Here is a 22445-nt window from a genome sequence, read left to right as displayed (position 1 = left end):
CATGGTTTAAACATTTTTCTTAAAACTCTCATCTGAACAACAGGTGACAGGTTTGAGGATTTTTTGATTTTGGGTTTTGGGTTTTCTTTCATACCTCCCTACACCTCAAAAATCTCTATAAATAATGCTGTGGACATTTAATATAAAAATGATGTGATAATTTGGCTATTTTAGATGTTACTTATTTTCACATTCTTCATGTTAGTTGGTGATTATGGGGACAAGGTGATTTGAGTAGTTGATTTGGATTTACAGAGGGCTTTCAAAAAAGTCTTTTACAAAGTTATAGAGAAGGGCAGCAGCACACCTGAAGATCTTTTGTTTGAGGAGCAAATCTCTACCATGGAGGAGAGAGAATTGAGGTTTAGTATGGTTGGCCTCTAAAATCACAAGTAATCCAAGGAAAACTATAATTCACTGTCTTTTAAACAGGCACATCAGCAAACTCATAAGAACATTTCACACAGCAGATTTTTAAATTCATTGGCAATTTTTTGACTACAGAAAAGTCTTTACACTAGATTCAGTACAAGAAATGCATGTAATAAAAATCTGCATTAAATGTAAAATTGTATCCTGTTTAGTAAAATCCCTGCTGACAGCTAGGAAAGGCATCCTTGGAGTATCCCTGTTTTTATCAGCCCCTGCCAACACTGAATTTTAACAGCCAGAATCTACTGCATCTCTTCATATTCCAGTTCAGCTTAATATGCTTATCTAACAAGACAGTAAAAAGGGTTTGTTCAGGTGTCTATCCTGATCTGGCTCAGGATGGCTGTTCTTTGTACTGCTTGCCAGTATGGCATTCCAACATTGTATGGTATTGAGTTTTGCCAATGTTTTGTGATAATTAAATGCATCCTTTATAGTGAAGTGACCACAGTTTCCACTTCGAAGCTGAAGGACATTCACTGTTGACCATCATGATCTTCAGTGATCATTAGTGATCTTAAAACACATTATCATACTCAGATACCTATATGCGACCACATTCCACTGTTTCAGCAGTATTCTCTAGGACTTTAGAAGTACTTAAATGAAGGTACATGTACTGTTTTCCTCCTAAAACATTCTGTTAAAACAATGGCTAGTCTTAATAAATAACTACAATTATTCTTAAAATTATATCACTAAGAAGACATGAAGACAACTGTTTATTCTGGTACTGTGCCTATAAATACTGGAAGGTATTTTAATTTCTCTGATATTAGGTCGAGAAAATGGGAAAATTCTTATCATGTCTATCAAGTAAAGGAGTTGTCTTCTGGCATGCCTTGGTTGTCTGTTACAGGAATATGTATGCAAAGTTGTAGTCAGTCTGCTGAGATGATTTCTATAATTGAATGCAAGCTTGTCATTGCTGCCTTCTTCCTTAACCAGCTGAGGGAAGTCAGAAATGAAACTGAGAGTTACTGTAAATTTAAAACCAGTACACACTGATTATTACAAACAATCGCTAATAAATACTGTGTTTATTCCAGTACCTTTTTTGATCAGTTCTTGGATGCTCTACTATTTTTGTTTACATGATCCCGTGTTGCTGCCAAGTAGTTTTGTCAAAATTACAGACTGCTTATAAATTAAATTTATTTTTGCTTTCTTACCCTATCTGACCACTTTAATTGCTTCAGTTGGGATATCTGCACCACGCTTAAGAAAATACTTTTGCGTATGACTGGGAAAATATTGGAGTTACAGTGCCCTTTACATTTCAGAGTGTTTTATTCATTACTCTGTTGCATGGAACATTCAGATTTTAGCTTTTCACTGGTGCATTTTCTGTCTTTCCAGTTTGTTATTGGGATATGATAGCAAGGTTCCTTTACTAGCCAACACCCTAAAATATAGCCTTTAGACATGTAAAATACCCAATTTCTAGAACAGATATAAAATCTCAATTTATCGCAAAACTTCACAGTGACATTACAAAATAAACTACTAGATTGTGGAGGGAAGCAGGGGTAATCTTCAATTTCTGAATTGAAATTCTTAGTTTGCAACTGCCATTTGTGGTTATGCATAAAACAAAACTTTGGAGCAAAAGATATGTTTGCCTTAACCCAGAATACTGAACCATAGCACTGAGAATGCACAGTAACTGAATTCCACAGGCTGCACTTGCACAGGTGTACTAACTACCTAAGTAAAATTATTTTTAAAAAATTATTTAGAATAACTATACAATGAAAAGCAAAATCTGCCACTGTTAATATAATCCAAATTTTAAAAATAACAGTAAATTGGGAACAACTTTGCTGCAGCCCATCACTGTAACTTGGATTAAAATTGCAAATCCAGAATCTTACAGTATCTGTTTCAAAATGAGGTGAAGTGAAAATTGCCCACCTATTCACAATATGTGTATATTTGCACTTAAACCGGGTTCCTTTAGTAGCTGTTAGATTTAGATTAATTTAGCTAGTGCAGAAACCTGAAGAGGTGAGATGCACAGAGCTTTAGAAATACCTTCTTGTCTATTGCTGTGGGTGTGATGTGAATGAATGTTAAAAGTGTATGTCTCAAAAGAGACTAAACAAGTTATTTGGGGGGAAGAAAAACCCTGAAGGGTTTTTAAACACATAGCAGCCACCTTCAGCATAGAATTCCCTAAAGCACAAATGGCTGAAGGCTGTCATAATAAGCAAAGGAAAAAGACTCAGCAGGCATCCCTGCAAAGCTAGACAGCTGTCTACATTTGCTGCCCTTCAGAAACAGGACCTGGGCTAGACGGAGCCACCGTAACCACCTTTTGTTCTCACAACCACTTACATGGCTATAAACAGAGACCAGTTAAATGACTGCCATCTCAGGTATGAACACCTGAAATTCAGTCATCAATACAACTCTTCATGACTGAGAGGTAACTAGTGTCTGTTGAATTAAATATCATCTGAGTGATAATGAAACTGTTGGATTTATATCTCTATATCTGAAACTCCTTGCTTTGCACAGTTTAGGGTTGAAATACATACATATTTTTATTTTGTCATGTTATCTCAAGTTCCTTCAGATTTTTATCCTGCCTGCTTTAGATATGATGGCTGAAGCATCCTCCGCTGTTACTAAGAATGGCTAAGAAATTTTTTTTTTTGCTTTTTTTTTCTTTTCCTCCAGACTAGTAGTTTAGTTTGGTGTCATAGTCTTGCCTATGTCTCAAAATTCCATATGCTTTCTGAATGAGGCATAGATGTGCTACCAGTCAGTGCTACAGAGGTGTAGAAACTTGGGTGTACTCAGTTCTTTTGATGTGCCCTCAAAAATAGCATCCTGACTTAACATCAGTGCTTATCTTCAGATTTCAGGCTGATTAAGAAGCACAGGAGGGAGAAATTGCAGGCCTGATGTTTAAAACTAAGCCTTTATTTTCCTGAAGAGAGCCAGAAGACCAAAAGGAAGATAATATAGGAATTCTATTTCAGGAAGGGAAGATTATTTATTTTACGACTTGAAATTATGTGAAAGAAAGAGCCAGGATAATTTTTAGATCCACTTGTGCCTGCTTTCTATACACTGGAAAGCAGGTTATGAGGAAAAATGAGAAACAAATACAATTGCTACTTCTTTTTTGCTGATTTTTACGTGTTAGAACAGGGTAGAAAATAATCAGCACCTGGCTCCACCACCCACCAATCACAGAATGCACCTTAGGAAATTGTCTCAATACCAGGTTTCACTTCTTGCCTCCTTTTCCCACACTACATGATGGCTTATCTTCAAAGCATTCCCATTTCACTATCTTCAGACAATTCTGTTTTGCAGGTGGAAAGCAGCTTTTTGTTTTTCCTCAGCTTTGATCATTACCATATGGTCTTTCATACGTGCTCAGGGTTGCTTTCTAGGATTGCAAATTTGTTTTTCTCTCACTGGGCCATTTTTCTGACCAGTTCTCTATTCAAAAAAACTACTCAAAGTGATGTGGTTCTTGGAAGTATTTTGGGTTCCAGACAGAAACAGTTGTATGGTGCCAGGGACATAGATCCATGGCCTGGCCTGGGGATGAATGTTACCAGGTAGGAGGCCTTATCTCAGAGGAATGTTAGCCTAAGACGCAAATACTCGTAACAGAAAACAAATGGTGTCACAGAAACAAAAATCCAGTTCTTACTGGTGCCTCGTGGGCCTTTTATTCTTTTCCATAGGCATTGCCTTAATGATTCAGTCATTCTTTGAGTGATGTGGTTGTGTGTGCTGTATTCTGCTGCTATGTTCTCTGGAGTTTGGAATTTCTTTTTTGGCCAGTAGGCTCAGCATCCCACATCGGTGCACTTAAATGACCTTCACCATCTCCTGAGGTCATAAAATGGCAGAGCGTAGCCAGCTATCTCATCTCTGATTAGAATTGCTAGTTGTGTCTAGGTGCTTTATTCATTTAATCTGTGGCATATCACTGATCTAGTACCAGGCTAAATAAAAAAAGTTTTATTTTTAGGCTTCATTTTGATTTTTTTCCTTACCTATTACAACCCTGCTGTTTGAGTTGTCAGCAGTGTAAAAAGTTCTCTGAGTCCTGGAAGTTTGGAAATATTCTGTAAAAAATTAGGTAATGTTGATTAGGGAAATGCTGATTTGTTGAAATCATTGTGATTTGTGGAAAAATTCTGCCTGAAGTAACATCAGTTTTGAAATATTTTGCAGCCCAAGAATGATTTCAGATCAAAACCACTAAACTTGCATGAGAGTAGACAGTAGAAGGAAAGTACAGCATCTGGGAAGGTGCAGTTAAGGGTGTGGCACGTACTGCTACTACAACCCAGGTGAATTCCCTAACTGTTAGGCTAAGGAATTCTTCTTTTTTGCTGACACAACTCATACCCATTTATTTACAGGAAATAGGACTGTTCTAGAGAATTGACTGAAGCAAGGACAATAGATATTGATAGGATAGCCATCTTGTGTAAGAATGACCCAGGTTTGATTTGAAAACAGAACTTCAGTTCTGGACCTTATGTCTCCTAGGAAGCTGCTGTGACTGTTAATTGCTGTAGTTTATTTCTGTCTTTCTCTTTTTCTGTTTTTCTTTGCAAGGAACTTCAAAAGCTCCACGTTTTATTTCCAGGCAAGGTCCTCAGGGATAATATTTCCCCACCCACTTCTAATTAATTTAGAGTATCTTTGCCAGATCACAGACAGAATATGCTGCCAAAACGTTGACTTAGAAAGAGAAGTCCAATTTCTAATGCCGTCTTACTGAAGAGAATTTGCAAACTTTGGCTTTGGGAGCATCAATAGGAATCAGTAAAATTTGCTTCAGTTTTAAAGTCCCTGGGGAGTAATAACCTGAATCTGAGAATACTTAGTCATGTGACATGGGATGCATCCATTTCTCTTTGGTACGTGCAAGCATTTCTGGCCTGCCATCCTGGCTCAGAGACTAAAACATTCTAGCATATCAGGTGGAACAATCCTCTTGCAGTATATATAAGGTTGTTCTCACAACCTTTACCTGCAGTGATGCTGATAAAAAGATTTGCAATCTTATGTTCATCCAAATAAGCTCTCCTGCTGTTTCCCTGAGACCTGATTAGTCTGAGCAAGTTTTAAGGTTTCTTTGTACTTAATTTAGCAGCAATTAGTCCAGCTTCTTATAGTCTCAAAAATACCACTGTGTGTAGACTCTGCAATTATTGAACCCTTCATTCTTAGCGTTATAGATAAAATGTATGAGGGCTGGTTTTTAACTCTTTTTGTTTCTTAAATCTTTCTGTGAATATAGGATTCTTTAGCGTTTTGATTCTGCTTCTTGAAAACCAACAGAAGTCCACCTTACTTTAATTCCAAAGCAGAATTTATCCTTAAAGTAGTTGTAGGTTTCCATGTCAATAACTTCATTGCTGTTAAGAAAATCTCTTGTCTGAAGACAAGCTGAGAGAGTCAGGGCTGCACAGTCTAGAGAAGAGAAGGCTTTGGGAACACCTTAGAACAGCCTTTCGTTACCTAAAAGGGTACCTCACCTACAGGAAAGTTGGTGAGGGACTTTTCACATGATTGTGTAATGATAGGACAAAGGGGAATGACTACAAACAGACAAAGAGTAGGCTTAGATTGAATAATAGGAATATTAGGATTAGGAATAAATTCTTTACTGTGAAGGTTTCCCAGAGAGGTTGTAGATGCCCCATTCCTGGAAGTGTTAAATACCATACTTGATGGGACTTTGAGCAACCTAGTCTAGTGAAAGCTGTACTGATAGGGTTGGAGCTAGATGATCCTTTGATGTCCCTTCCAACCCAAACTGTTCTGTTGTTAGAACACTTATCTTATTAAGACATTCCCAACCCTGGCTGAGGTGACTGGCTTTGTTGAAAGAGAGAAAGAACACCATTTTGCAAGCAATACTGCAGATTTTCTCCCAAAATGAACCCATATGGATCGCTAACTCAAATACTCTATGTTAACAGATAGCTAAATGAGAACCTTCTACCCAGTCAGATAAAGATTTACTTCATAAAAGCTTCTGCAACTTCTTTTGGAAATATTCCCATCTTTGGAGTATGCACTATGCCACCTGTTTATGTATTTATGAAACGCTGCTCCCTGCGGGACAAGTCTGGGTTGTATGCTTATTTTGTTAAAGCGCTACTTTAATCTTCAGACATTAATTACCTCCTGCCAATGAAGTTATGTCCAGAAGTAAAATATATTATACCTTTTCTCTCTCATTTCAATTTCCCCAAATTAACTGCTTGTTGTATTGTATACATGTAGGCAGTACTCTGCTATTTCAAAGCTTTTAACAGATTGGTAAATGAAGGAGATATCTGGGACTCCATTGAAGACCATCTAACAACTCAGGATGAAGTATTCTGACTGTGCATTTATGGAATGTGTGCAACAAGTGAAGAGTCACTGCACAAATTGGTGTTTTATAAAACAGTGATCATCAGAGGAGCAACAGTGGAATCTCCTTTGAGTGAGTGTTTATGTGTTTCACTGTTGGTACCTGCAGATGCTAATCCAGTGATAGGAAGTGATGCTTACCATCCAGCTAAAGAAAGATTGAAATGATGTCTAATCAAATAAGCTTATGTTCAAATGTATCCCTAAGGGTGTCCGACTGGTTTGATGTCTGCATACTGTTAGTCAGCTCTTGGTATTCTCTCTACATCCCATCCCATTTTATTCACAGCTGAGCTGTAATTCCAGGTAGATGCTACTTATTCAGTAATAACTAAGGGTACATAAATTATTTTTCTTTCTGGGATCTTCACAATTCTGCTTAGTGGATGGACATCATATTAGCCCTAGCAGGGTGGTTCAGAGTGGTTTCCCAATACTGATCCTTTCTTGAATAACTGTTCTGGGTAGTCAGTATGTTTAATAGAAAAATTGTAATATATTGCAAATAATTGTATTATATTGCAATATATTGCAAAGCATTTTTAGCCCTTATGTTCAAGGGAAAATAGAGTTTCCCATTGCTGTGTGTGTGGCATTATCATCAAGGTGCTGAACACATCGAATGAGCTGGGTTAGTAGAAGTGACTGTTCTTCCTCCAAAAAATGTCTCACTCATCATAAATCTAATTGTAGAACTATAGGTTGACTTTATACATCTGGAAGCAATAAAACAAGTGGCCTATACTCTCCAAGTGTCAAGATGGAGGATAGGAAGTGGTGAATGACATCTTAGAAAGCTGAGCAGGGTCCCTACTGCACATTGTCCAATGTCTTACACTGCTTTCAGAATGGTAAGCAGTGATAAGTAAGTTGCTGAGATGATTTTTATGCCATCTGGCATGAAGGCTATGATTCTGACTTCACATCTTCATAATCATTCTCCAAAGACCAAATCTGGATGTATTGCCAACATGCCTACGTGCTGGAGTTAGAATGGAAACCTAGATTAAGTGATTAATACAAACCTGCGTTCCCAGAAGCTAGAACTTACTCTTCTAGATGATGAACTGGTGAAATAGAGTTTAGGAGATTTTGGTACAAAAGAATGAGGAGTGCCTATGTTACAAAAAACCAATAAGTATCTCGTCTATAAATTCCACATTCTCAGAATGTTCAGGCAAAGGACACATGGAGGAGTTCACTGTGCTTAACATCCCTTAGGGCATCAAACATTTTCCAGCTTGTCACAGTCACAGAGGTTCAACAACTCTTTGGTGAACTTAAATAATAAGAAACACAGGTCTTGAGGGACCTAGAATCAATCACAGCCAACTGTGGATATAAATTCTGCTGTTGTCTACAAAAATATCTGCTGTAAATGCAAATTCAGTATAAAGGAAAAAAAAAAAACCAAAACCAAACAAAACACACAAACCCACATGGAGGATAATATGTGAGAATAAAATTGGAAAAATTAAACATGTCACCAGTGTCCCAACCATGGAATAGCAATAGAACATTTTTTAAGAGAAACTGGCTAGGGGATCCTGGAAAGTAAGCAGTGCTTAACCCCATGTATAAAGGCAGAAAACAGACAAGACTGTTAATTCCATTATGAGAACAGAACAGGAACCTCTGTGACTACAGATCTGCCAATCAAGGTCCTCTTTGGTCTTTGAACAGAAGCAGGCAATAGGATTTTTTTACAATATCATGAAAATACTATTAAATTCTGCCCCAATATCCCATCACCTTCTGTGGCCATTTTCTTATGCTTCAAAAGAAAATAACCCTGTCTACCTTCATTCCCCAAAAGCCAAATTATACACTGAAGGCAAATGTAAATCTGGCCCCTGGAGGTAAACAGCTGGCAGCATTAAAGTATTTAAAACATGGTGCAAAAAAGATATATGGAAATGCAGTCTCCTTTCACAGTCTCCTTTCAAGGCTCTGTTACAGATACAAGAAGTTAACCACCCAAAGATACAAATCACAAATTTTAACTTTGAACAACAGGATCACTTCTATCCTGTCATCAAGTCCCACTTAACACACTTGTGAGTTGCTAGTATGAAACATATTATTCCTTGTGGACATTATTTCAAATACTACTCCAAATGGCTTATCTTCAAAACTCAATTCTTATTTCCAGACTAGTTTTATTTATAACCAGTTCAAATACCTTTCCGCTTAGGTGCTTAAACCAATATTCCCTCTCTGGTAAGGGCTCTCTGAATTAAAATATCTAATCAGATTCCTTTCAAAGTTTTGATTACAAACTAAGCACATCAAACTCTAATGTCTTCTCAGGCCAATGGCTTGTCATTTGCCAAATCATCTTGGTAGCCATCGCTTTGATTTTTTTCATCCATAAATCAGGCCCAATGCAAAACCAAAACATTACTCAGAATGGTATAATTGGTTGTTGTAGTTGAGCTGATGAAAGGTCTTTCTGCTACAAAGTGAAGTTAACTCTAACCAGCATTTGATTAAGTATGAAAGATCACAGCCTAAGAATTTTCTCAGAAGTAGAAAATGTAGTAAATTTGGCAGTGGCTTGCAAATCAGATTCTGCAGTGGGGAGTCCGGAATATCAGTCTGGTTAATCTATCAAATGGAGACACTGAAAATTCTCAGCTAAAAACCAGGAAAAATAAACTGCTGCTCTGATTCTTATTGCTGGTTTCAATGAAGTAATTTGTAACTCATTAACAAGTTGCAATCAAACATGGAATTGATTGAGTAGTTTTTAACTGCCTTCTGATGGCACTGAAATATTTTGGGTTTAGCAATTTTATTTCAATGTGTGAGACATATCCAGAGACCTCGGCTAGAACAAATAAATACGTACATAAATAAATCTTGAAACCAATAGCCATTTAGAGCTTTGAAATTACTGAGGGTAGGTCTCCATTTTCACTTTCTTTATTGAGTTGGTATTTTTTGCAATACTACCATCAATTAGCCTGAAAATGTTGTCACCTCTCCCTACAAACTTTGTCTTATAAACTTAAAAACAACAAGTAAGGAGTCAACTGAATATAGTCAATAAATAACAAATGGAAGTTGTTTTCTCACTAGAACAACAGTGGCAATGGTGGTGATTGGTCTACTAGTATTTACCTTCCATTTGCAACACAGTTTGCCAATCTGATGATTATTTGCATGTAGTCACAAATAAGATAGATGAAGGAGAAAGGGAAGTTATTCATCAAGACTGCAAACTGCAATGTGACAGTGGTCAATGTATATCAGGATTGCAACTGTTGAAACAAATGCTGATTTGCTAAGCCCAAATTGTTTTGGAAAGGCGAAGTGTTAAGATATTCCTTTGATAGCTTTACTGTTCTAGTCCTTATTTAAGGGCTGAAGAAAGAACTGTTCATTATAAAAACTGTAAACTTTACTTGAAAGCATACTTCCTTAATCACTTAACTGCAACTTAACCTTAGACCTAAGAACACCACCATAACTAACTACGTAGGTTTCAATGAAATTAATGCTAACAACTCCATTAAAGCTTCAAGGTTCTTTTCTCCAGGGGATGAAAGGCTTTACTTTTCTCCACAACAGTAGCAACACCACTTTCTTCTAAAAGAAACCAAGTATGTAAGCAAAGTAAATTCTCATCAAATTTTCATCCAAATCCAGGCACAGTTCAGTTTTTGTCAGACTGCCAAACAGTATGTGAGCTTTAGCTTGAAATTCTGAAGTTCTGTGACAAAATTTATTCTTTGAACTTGTTAGTTTCAAAAACTGACAACGTAATACACTGAACAGGTTACTGTGTAGTACATAGCTACTTTAATTAGACAGCTGCTTTATTTTACAGTTTCTAGTTACAGTTTCTAGGAACTTTAACTGCATTGCCATCCATATAATTTCTTGAGGTAGATCCTTTTTTACAGAAGGATGTGCCAGGTGAGATACACATAGGTATATATTCTAGTTTGGATCAGGGAAGAGAAGAGGAACATGGGTGAATGTGTAGAATTATTAGACTCAATAATCTTGAAAGTCTTTTCCAACCTAAAAATTCTATGAACTCTAGGACATAGCTATTGGCTATGTCCACAAGACATTCCATTCTGTTCTGGCATTGAAGTGAGTTTGGAAAGTACCTATCAATCAGATGGCATTTGCAACACTTTCTTTTTGTGTGTCCACATTTTCAAAATTGTATCAAGAAATCAAATGCTTGCTTCTCACAGGTGTAAGGTATTAAACCTGCATGTTTCAAAGTTTCATGGTACTGACACTGGCCACTTTGGAAAACAATGAGAAAGAAATGCATGATGAAGTAGGAATGCACAGAAAAATTATTTCTCTTTTTTAATGGAAATGCAGGGGCTATATTTTGCCACAAAATGCTGAGTTAGAATGTTTCAGTGAAGAGCAAACTTGCTCCTTGCACAGGAAGAGCTGTTGGAGGAAGATTAATTATCTGAGTTGTCAGAAATAACAACCCTTGACTATCATATGAAATAGCAGCATACAAACAATGGAAATGAAAAGATAAGAATAAAATGCAGTGTGTTAGCTAACCAATCCTCGGTGCTCTGCCGAAGTTCCTATTGTCATTAAGGGCAAGCTGAAGGATTCCAGAAATGAGACAAAGCTGTGCATATGAAATTCCCAAAAGAGGCCATGACGGGCTGTTCATTGTTGAATGACGAAGTTGCTGCTGTGTTTTTGAACATGGCATCTTAAAGAGCATTCAGAGCTCATAGACTAGAAGGAGAAATTGTATTCATTTTGTTGCAGGTTACACCATCTGCCAAGAAAGCATCTGGCCTAAGCCATCAAGACATCCCTACCTTTCAAAACACCAGTAAGCATTCTTTTCCCTATGCATTTCATGTGTGATTAAAACTGAGTTGTTGGTTTTATGGGCCATGATAACTTCCCAGCAAGCCCCATATCAGAAAAAGATAAAACAACGCTGTAATGAAAAACTGACCCTGTGAGTGCCTTCTCCATGGCAGGGAGAAAGACCCATCCTTTCAATCCAGCATGGTAAACCAGTTAATACAAAAAACTGTATTAACTCAGCGGAGCACTTCCTGTCACTCGTGTTCTTTTCCACCTGGTGTTTTTTATTGTTGGATGCGTCTGATGCCTTTGTCATGAGGCATAGCAGAAGTTTATGGCAAGATAAAGTGACTTAAATTAACCAGGCAAGGATCAGACTAAATGTATTTAAGTCTTAATGTGAAAGAATATACATGCTAGTCAACATTATTGTTGTAAAATACCTGTCAGGTGCACAAGATTAAGGAAGGGTCCATGCCAAAGATCATTCCCATGGAAGGACAAATTCGTCAATAGCTGTAGGCTAAGGAAAATAGCTGTAGGCTGAGCAAACTGAGAACATAGTGTTCCTCTTAGCCAAGAGACTGTTCCCACGAGAGCTGTATAAACCTTGCTCAGTCTGTCATTGTCCCTCAAATGGAGGCTGCAACCTGGCACAGGTCTGCAAAAACTGAGGCAACATGTAGCTTGTTTCCCTAGACTCTTGGTCTTTTAAAGTATGGATGTTTCAGCCAGTTGCTGTGCAGTCATGTACCTGTGCAATAGTCATCTCCAGGGATTTCAGTCACTGTCCCAGAGCTTGCAGAGAGGAGCGTTAAGTGACTTGCACTTCACATTAGAGAGTCACAAGGTAATACGTATTTTTCACATTCCAATGTATAACAACAAATTGTCCTCATCCTGATAGTATTATCTGTATAATGAATAATCTCTTCTTGTTTTTCTCAATACAATTTTTTTAAAGCCTCTATTGCCTGACATACTTACAAGTCTACTATAAAACTTCTTGTTGAATGCCATGCCACTGTACAGCACCTTTACAAGGAAGAGCTTGTCATGGTATCTGGCATTAAAATCTACTTCCTCAGAAATAAGTCAAGGTGCTGCTAAAGAAAGCTCAACAAATAGTCTTTGGACTGGCAATATGTGACAAATATAACATGTAACAAAGCAGGCATGATTACTCAGCAGGAAGATTAAAATGCTAAGTAAATAAAATACCTTTAGGCAGGGAGAGGCATGTTTCTTTGACATACTCTGAATAAAGGTGACATATAATTCAGGTCTATCATTTTATCTACTGTGCTACTCTACTACTGCATTACTGCTGTTCTGTAGATAAGTTGTGATTTCTAAATAAGTCAGTAATTGAAACCTATGTGTTTCACAAGAAAATGAATCCTGTGTGGATTCTTGAACACATCACTTGTCTCCACTACAGAGACACAGAGAATTGCACTTTACCAAGAGAATAATGTCAATTTACTCTTCTATTAGAAAATGCGTCCAACATGAAAATTGAAGTTTTGTTGTAGCTCCTGGCTTCTGTAATGCAATATATAGCAGTTGCTCTGAAACCCCAGTGGTTGTAGCTCTGAGTTGTCTTTCTTTTATTACTTTGTACAAGCTGTCTTCTAGAACTGTGAGGAGAGGAGGGGATAGAAATGTAAAGAAAAAATGAAGTGGTCAAGGATACCTATACAGGTACATCCATTTTCAGTTTTGACTCTCAGTGTTAGACAGCTGCCAGACTCTGCTGATTTTTGTGCATTCCGTGGTCCATAGCTCCTGTTTGAATCACTGTTGCAGTGGAATAACAGAAAATGTAAGTATTTCTATATTAGCTAAGAGAGGCTAAGACCTCTAAAACAGAATTTACAAAATACACAAATAAATAAAAAGTATTACCAGCAAAATTAGATTGGAGCTAAGAATTCCGAAGAGCCCATGAAGTAAAACAGTGTATAAAAATCTCGAGTATTTTAAATCCGATAGTAAAAGGATATTAAAGTCCAGCTGAGTATATGATTGCAGAAATTTATAACTCTATTAGATATTCTATGTAATGCCTTCTTGCCTCTTTTGGGTGCTTGTCTTGCTGGCTTTGAAACAACAGCCTTTGCTAATTTCCTACAACAAGTCTTATTTGAGTATATACATCTCTGTGAATCACAGGAAGCCCATAAGTTTTATAAAGATAAAATAAACCACCCCACTCTATTCCATACTCCCCAAAATGCTTCACAGCAGATCAAAAAGTTCTAATACTAACTTTCAAAATACCAAATCTGTTTTTAAGTCCATCTAGATTTTTCCAGCAAAATTGCACTCTCCCAGAGTTCTTTTATACCCAAGAAGAGGAAAGAGCTCCTCTGGATCAGTTATTCATTATATAACCTCATGCAATATAGATGAATAGGTATCCTAATTTTTTTCAACCTTCAAGCATTACAAGCAAGTCTTTCAGAGAAACAGACAGTACATGAATAATTTTATTTTCATTGGCAGAGTCATAAATTTCATTTTTCTGTTGGACTCTGAGGTTGTATGGAAAATTCAGTTTTTCTTCCTTTATACTGTGTGTATATGAATGTCAAGGACCAAACTTCCTTTGAGCTTTTCAACAAAGAATGAAATGTTATTGGAACATACTGCCCTAAAAATCATTGCAAGAACATGATCATCCCCAATAGAAATTAGTATTAATGGTCTTGCAGTGTTTCTAAATATTTACTTCTGCTAAAAGTTTACTCATGTTTTTCTGATACTGGTATGGAAAACATGGCTGAATTTAATATATACCGAGATAAGATGTTAAACTTATCAGCATTTTCAGTTACTCATCTGTGAGTTGGTCTGTTCTAAGGAATGATTGTTGGCAATTGCTTTATACATCAGTTATTCCACTATTGTATATTAGATAATAATTTCACCTTATCAGGAAAACATATTTTTTAATATCTTGATCCACTGAAGGATGAGTTGGGTTTTTTAAATTTTTTTTTAATTAAACATTAGAAGAGGACTGAGAATAAAGTAGTAATTTAGTTTTTTACAAGCTATATTTGTGCATCTGGAAAAATAGTGTGGGTTTCAACAGACCATTTTGTTTAAATCAAGATCCCTTCAGTCAAGATCACAGCTTTAGATGAAAAAATTTTATTATTTTAACACTTATGTATCTGAACTCTGCATAGGTAGAAATATTAAATAAAAAGGAATTGAAGAAAGTAAGAGGCAGGAATGTAATGAACTTTTTTCTCAATCTTTGTAATTTCTAGTTAGTTTTTATTAATGCAACACAGACCCAGAAAGAATAAACTGGTAGAAATGGATCATAATGGTCACAACAACCCCAGAAGACTATTGATGGGGGGAAGAGTAGCTGGAAAAATGCCCCGTAAAAAAGGACCCGAGGGCACTGGTGGCAGGAGCTGAACATGAGCCAGGCTGTGCCCAGGTGGCCAAGAAGGCCAATGGCATCCTGGCCTGGCTCAGCAATAGTGTGGCCAGCAGGAGCAGGGCAGGGATTGTCCCCCTATCCTGGGCACTGGTGAGGCCACACCTGGAGTGCTGTGTCCAGTTCTGGGCCCTGACTGCAGGAAAGACACTGAGGGGCTGGAGTGAGTCCAGAGAAGGGCAGGGGAGCTGGGGCAGGCTCTGGAGCACAAGTGCTGTGAGGAGCAGCTGAGGGAGCTGGGGGTGTTTAGTCTGGAGAAAAGGAGGCTCAGGGGTGACCTTATCACTCTCCACAACTGCCTGAAAGGAGAGTGTGGCCAGGTGGGGGTCATCTTCCTCTCACAAGTAATAGGTGATAGGATTAGAGGAAGTGGCCTCAAGCTATGCCAGGTGTGTTTTAAATAGAAATTTAAGAAAAATTTCTTCACTGGGAGAATTTTCAAGCATTGGGCCAAGTTGCTTAGGGAAGAGGTGGAGTTAACCCTACCTGGAGGTACTTAAAAGACATGTAGATGTGGCACTTGGGAACATGGTTTGGTGGTAGAGTTGGCAGTGCTGGGTTAACAGTTGGACTCATAACCACTATGTGAAGGTGATGCTAGGGGGAGTAGGGGTTCTCCCCACCTGTTTGTTTTTTTTAAATGCAGGAATTTGCATGAAAATTTAGAAAGAATATTGGTTCCAAAATCAGTTATGTACTGTGTTCCCGTAGGATTTCACAGAAGTACCACTTGAGGCTGCTTGTCAGAAAGGTCTTGTGGCCCTAATTAGCATAGTCTGGCAGGCACAAACAACATGTTCCAAACCTCGTGTTTGACTTATGTCTACAAAAAAAGATTAAGCTGTGAAGAAATGTAACTCAAATAACTGAAAGGAAAAGCACTGGAGCTTAAACCCGTTGGTAGATGATGAAAGGCTTGAATGGAAATGTAGATGAGAGAAGACCAAAGCAATTAGCAGTACTAAAGTAGTTACAACTATGGAAAGGTGTGACATAATCTGAGCATAGATGCCATAAGGGCTATAAACAGATCAGTTATCCTTAACTGGGAACACAAACCAGGCATGAAAACAAACAAAAAAATAGAGCAACAGGCAGGAAAAAAGAGTGGGAAAAGTACATGGGTGATAAAGGTAAAAAATGAAGAGAAAAAGAATATTAGGAGAGAAATCTTGTTTTACAATGAGGCAACTGATAACAGTTTATTTTTCAGCCTGGGGTGGGGAGGTACTTTGAAAGATGGGGAGTGTGGCAAAGAGTGTGCATGGGAAAAGAAACTGTAGAGAGATATTTAGGGGAGACATTTTAAGGTCATTCATTTCTGTATATTGGCAGTAATCCATTGTGGAGAACAGACAGCTACTGTAGTTGTTAGTAAAGATAAATGTCATTGAATTATAGATGAACATAATGGAAAAACTTCATGTCTAGCCATTGTGTAAAATTAGGAGTGGGACATACTGACTGTGTGGGCCTGGTGAATGCCAGGTGCGTGGGTGAGTCGTGAGCATTGGTAAAGAGTGTCATATTCAAGTGGTCTATTCAGTTCTTACACCAGCACTGTAATGTCATTATTTTTTTCCTGCTCTGTCTGCTGAGTACAAACCAAAGAATAGTAAACACAAAGTACCTTAGTGACTATGTCAGCACATCCATATGTTTCTGCTTGCATGTTCAGTGCAGTGGCAGAGGGGAAATGACCCACCTTTAATGTGGTGATTGTTCATAAAGGCCTGTGTAATCACACCTGCTAACAGCATGATATGACACTGCCCTGGGTCACAGGGCACACAACATGCTAGCCAGCCTCAACCAGTCATTCTGAGATTACAACCGATTAAGTATTAAAGGCTTTATCTCTTCTGACATACAAAATTTTCTTTACCTAAAATACATTATTTTTTGCATATATGAACGTGTACTTGCCAGTAGTCTGAACAAAGTCATACTGGAGGTATTTCTCCCTCCATGCCTGTGCCATACAGCTGTCAACTTTCCAAGTATCATTTTCAGCCTGTTTACCCCCTCACAGTATTCTCTGTATTATACTCTATTTGTCCTTCTGCATATATGTTTGAAAATGACACAGCCACTTTTCCAGGAACCTGATTCTTCTGTCATAAACATGAAATGTGTTAATACCCCATTTGGTGCAGATTGCACTGCCTTAATACAGAATTCAGTTCACAAAGGCTACCATGAGTTGTGCCTTATGTGAAGAATGACCAGTTGAAATAACTGGCCTACTCAGACAGGAGACTAAATAAAAAGCAGTTGGAAAATTTATTACACACTGCCTTTAAAGGCAGAATTCTACAAACAATATGAATGCCTATTTTCTACAAACATATCTTAAGAACCCAAACATATTGAAACATGCCCACTTACAGCATATTTACAGCAGTAACGTAAAAGCAGTTTCTGCATGCTTAAGTAAAATACATCTGGTTTAAAAGTAGCTAGTAGGAAGAAACAAGGAGTAACCTAGATTGCATTAGTAAAAAAATCCTCTTAAATTCCTTTAAAAGAAAAACCCTACAAACTAAATCATATAGTTTCTTTTTGCTTTAACAGCACAGAGAGAGAATTACAAGCAGTGTTTGGGAGTGGATAGCTTAGAGGAAGTATGTCCCCCTCTCTAGCATTCAAGGTGAGATCTAGTAGATGTTTCCAGGATGCATCTGCCAGGTTAGGATAGAAGAAAACATTCCTTGCAGACTGAGCATCACCACCTCTTCCTGATACTTCTTCCTCCGGGGGACAGAACAGTCACTTTGTGTGCTCAAGACTTGAAATCATTTTACTTTGCAGCTCCTCCCTGACCATTTCTGCTTAGCTTCAATTCTGCTTCAAAGTGAGAAAGGGGATAGTGGTATCTGATTTGGGTAGGGTCACACATCTTTTCATGATTGTCACTCTGATTTATGGTAAAAACAAATCCACTGTCCCTATGTCTGTGATTGTCAGATACTCAACTATCACTTGTAGAAAAGGAACATAAGAGATTTATAGGACATAGAATAGTAAACAATACCATTATATTGTTACAGCAAAAAGGAGGAAGTGGTGGGAGAGAGATGCCACCTCGGTATGGGGAAGTTCCTTATCTACAAGTTACTGAAAACTAGAAGATTACTGAAGGAGCTATCACTATATGATGCTATATGTTTTATATAATCTTCCCAAGACATTTGCTGTCAGAGACAGTTGAGATGCACTGCTCCCTTTACATTCTGCATCTATTCTTTATACTCACAGATTTAGATTCTCAGAGCTGAATTTTGCCTCCACAGTAGTTACCTCCCTCTGAAAGCCACACCCTCCTCAATATGATCCTCAGGATGCAATCCCTAGGAACTCAAGAGGCCTATTTCCTTCCAGCCAGGCCCATCCCCTCGTATCAGAGGAACACCGTTACTTGGCTTCAGTTCCAACATATATTATCACTTATTCCTGACATGAACACTTCACAATCTGTGCCACTTTCTGGCCACTCAGCCACCCTTTGCTTCTATGATTCGACATCTGAAGGCTGCCGCCAGCCTGAATGCCTCCTCCCTGATAGGCTACACAGTATGTTCAACATGCTGTAGGAACCACCCAGGGAAGAATGAGATCTGTATCTATGCCATGGTCAACTCTTGGGTCTTGCATAATGCAGCCAACTCAAAACTGGCAAAAGATCACCTGCAAATGAAGGAAAGCATGAATATACACATCTGATCTACACTTCTAATCTACACTAAGGAAAATGCAACTCACTCCAAGCCAGACCAGCCTGGAAGAGAGTACTTCATTATATGGTCTGTCTACCAAAGCCAAACACACCTGCTATTTCCTACCTTCTTGCATTAGCAGTGTGAACAGTTCCATCATGCAAGAAACTCCTGCAACATTCTTTCCCAACCACCTAAATGTTGGCCTGCACCTAAAAACGGTCTACACTGGGCTCCATCCAGCCCTTTGTGCTGCCCCACCTACTGGTGTTAACATAAGGGCTGCTCCCAAACAAGAAGAACCTAGCATGGCAAGGGTTAATGGGGTGATGGGGAGGGGAGGGCGAGACTAAAGAAAATAGCCCGACACTCTTCCCAGCTTGTTTGATGGAGATGCGACCTGGCAGCATTGAAAAGCTTCAAGATTAATGGAGAAAAGGCGGAATCTGACAGCTTTTCCGCTGGTTTCACTCCTCCTGGGTGGGCCGATTGCTCTTGAATGTCACTTGCTACTTAATCTTGTGTATCTGAAACAGACTGATGTGTTTGGGGAGCCCTGCTTGCTCTGTATAGACATCAATTGGCAAGGCAGATAAAAGGAAACTGCATTGAATTACTCTCTTATGCCTTTTATAGAGCACTTTCTGACTACAAAATAATTAGTAGCCTCATCCAACGAAACCCATCGTGGTTAGGATGCTTGTTAAACACTAAAAGTGAGGAGGAGAAAGTGTTGCTTACTCTCTTCCAGCTCCTTCCTAGAGCTACCATCAAACCAAGGTGTGTTTATACTCAGATGAAAACATCTGTAGCTAATATTGTCATTTAATATCACCTCACTGTCTGTGGGATGCTTCCAATGGTTTTTATTTCTGAATGATTATTTCTGTTTGCACATTATCGCGGCAGAGTTAACAATTTATGTGTTACATTCTTTCACTGCAGAGCAGAAAACCCTTAACTACTCTTTAAAAATGTAATACATCTCCCACTCAGTGAACATGATACATTCTTCCTTGTAGAAGGGCATGGGAGACTAAAGTGTAAAGGGTTGGTTTTTTTTCTCCATCTGCAGTGAAATCAGATGGTGACTGTCTTGCAAAAGACATTTGATTCTTTTAATCCCGGAATTTTAAGTCAAGTTTTTCTATGTTTTTCACCCGTGTCATACCATTTACAGCAACCTAGAAATACTAAAAAAATAAAAAAGCAGCCTCTGATAGTTTGTAAAATTTGCTTCATGTCCCAAGCTGATTCTCATCCTATAAATCTGAGTTTGTCACTATTTGTTACTAAAACTTCATTTGGAGCTCTACTAGTGATATAGCACAAAGCTGGCGTTGCTGTTCAAGTCTGCAATATGCAATACAGGCAAAACTCTGGCACTGTGTGAACTGAAAATTAACATTTTAACTTTTTAGGCACCTAAATATTTAGGAGTGTTCTGCTGCTACACAAATTAGCTTCTGCCCTTTAATAGACAATTGTCTGAAATAGATGCACTGAGCCAGTTTGACACAGGATGTATCTGTCATAAAATCCTATTTTTTCCTTTTCAAACAACAGAAATAATCACAGTTTAGTCTTAAAACTGTGGATTGTGTCACACCACTTTCTAAGTACGGAAAAGTGTCGCAGATTAAACATCAGCACCACCACTGGCACCTGAAAAACAGTTAATGGGAGACAACTGGGCCTTCAGCAATTACATAGACCTGATAAATTAGCAGTGGGGGGGAAATAGCTCTGTTCTGTGCAGTTTTTACAATATTTTTCCTCAGAAAGTGGCCCTTTATAGAAAGAAAATGTGATTTTACACATACAACAAGGTAGAGAAATAACAACCATTTCAGTGGTGCTTTTATCATCCATCTAACTTCTATGCATTTCATAGAAAGATAGGAGACATAAACTGAATAATGAATCACTAAAGGAAAAGCATCACTAAAATCTATATTATACTTATTTACTATGTTTTTTTGATAGGGGCATCTGTAGACACTTTACTGTTTTTAAACAAGCAGCAGTTATTTTCTAATTTTTTTCTCTTTCAAAAGAGACTCCTGAGAGCATAACATCTACTTTAAACAATCTTTAAAAAATTTTTAAATTGTTTGAGAAATTTAAATTAGTAAAAATTGCATAAAGTCCAACCGTTGTTTTTTTAATGTTGGGCTAATGATTGTGTTTTAATAAACAAAGGATAATTACACATTTAGACTAAAAATCGTATCAATATCTGTTTTCTCATATTGACATTTCAAAGTTCAGATTAATTCTGTACTTTAAGTTTGTTGCATACATTTCTCAGCCGTAAACCTCTAACAAACTTTGGAAAAAGGTAAAAAGAGCAACCAAACTTAGTTATGATAATTTATAGAAAATGGATCCCATATCAAGTCTATGTTCACTTCACATAGCTTCAGGAGTGAACAAAGTAACACTAATGAAAAAGAGGCTATTAGAACTTTTTGGAAATATTGTGAAAAACAAGCAGCATGACATCCTAGAAACTAAAGGGTCTTCAAATCATTTCCCTTCCCCCTCCCCCAGAAGGATGACATTTGCATTGTTAAAAGATACACAGGACTTCAAAGACATTCACTAAATTTTGTTTAAGACTCTTAAACAAAATTCTTCCTGTAAATGTGGTCCAGCCAAATTTATATACTAGTCATCAGAATAAATCTTAATCTTTTTATATTTGGGTTTGTTTGCTAAAATTTTTAAGATTTTAAAGAGCAATGATCAAATTCTACATGCACATTTAACTTCACCATTTAAGTGCATGAGACCTGGAGAAATGAAGGTGAGCATGTGTACAACTGCTTACAAGTAAAACAACCTGAAATAAGCTGTTCTATTATTTTTAAGGATTAAGACAAGACAATCTCTGTTAATTACATGCATATCCTTTATCTGTAAAATTTATCATTTGTTAACATCATACCAATGTTTTAACAGATAGCAGAGGATGCAGTCAAACCTTAGGTAATTCACACAAAATTTTACTGTCTTTACAGTTTGTTGTCACATTTGGCCACAAAATGGAATTTCTTGTCTAAAGATTCTTAGTGCAACATGTTGCAGCTATGCTTTGATTCGCAGCTTAGTTCAAACTACTTGAAATCATGGGTCACTAACACAATACACCACTACATTCCCTGCAAGTCCTCTTCCCTGCTATTTTGGTGCAGTGTTTGTTCCTACTTCCTAGCAGGATCCAGGCACAGTGTCTTTTAAGCCACTGACTGTGCAGATACACACACACACACACACACAGAAGTACATAGAACAAAAACCAAGAAAGAGCTTTGTTTTCCTTCTGCTGCTATTCCACATGAAGATGCAAGCATAAACCAAGAAAGCCTGGATGAACAACATTGGTGGTAAGTTTAAATACCAGACAAAACAAGGTCTGATCTGCTTAGACTTTTATACTACTACAGAAAAACGAGACTTCCAAGGCTCAGTTGGGCTTCACAGTGACGCAGCCAAGAGATGTTGTCTGGAATTGTACAAATGCAGCTCCTGTACAGCCTCACTCCACTGCCCAGCACATATATGACATCCTGGCAATTGTTTCCTGTAAAGAAAAACAACATAATTCTTTTCAGCTC

The 22445-nt window shown here is 37.7% G+C and overlaps 1 protein-coding gene across 1 annotated transcript in view; it reads right to left on the bottom strand.

Annotated features, from left to right (window-relative positions):
- Positions 1 to 22242: 22242 nt before the first annotated feature.
- ARL15 (ARF like GTPase 15) overlaps positions 22243 to 22445 on the bottom strand; it is a 284774-nt gene continuing 284571 nt past the window's right edge. Inside the window, exon 8 of the mRNA XM_086866975.1 lies at positions 22243 to 22411. Within this exon, the coding sequence (XP_086723101.1) occupies positions 22367 to 22411 (45 nt within the window). The 3' untranslated portion in view covers positions 22243 to 22366. The remainder of the gene's footprint in view (positions 22412 to 22445) is intronic.

Source organism: Cyanistes caeruleus, chromosome Z (genome assembly GCF_971803275.1).
Source record: "Cyanistes caeruleus chromosome Z, bCyaCae1.hap1.1, whole genome shotgun sequence".
Taxonomy (NCBI): Eukaryota; Metazoa; Chordata; class Aves; order Passeriformes; family Paridae; genus Cyanistes; species Cyanistes caeruleus.
Note: the sequence above shows the minus strand (reverse complement) of the source record. Positions and strands in the feature narration are given on the sequence as shown.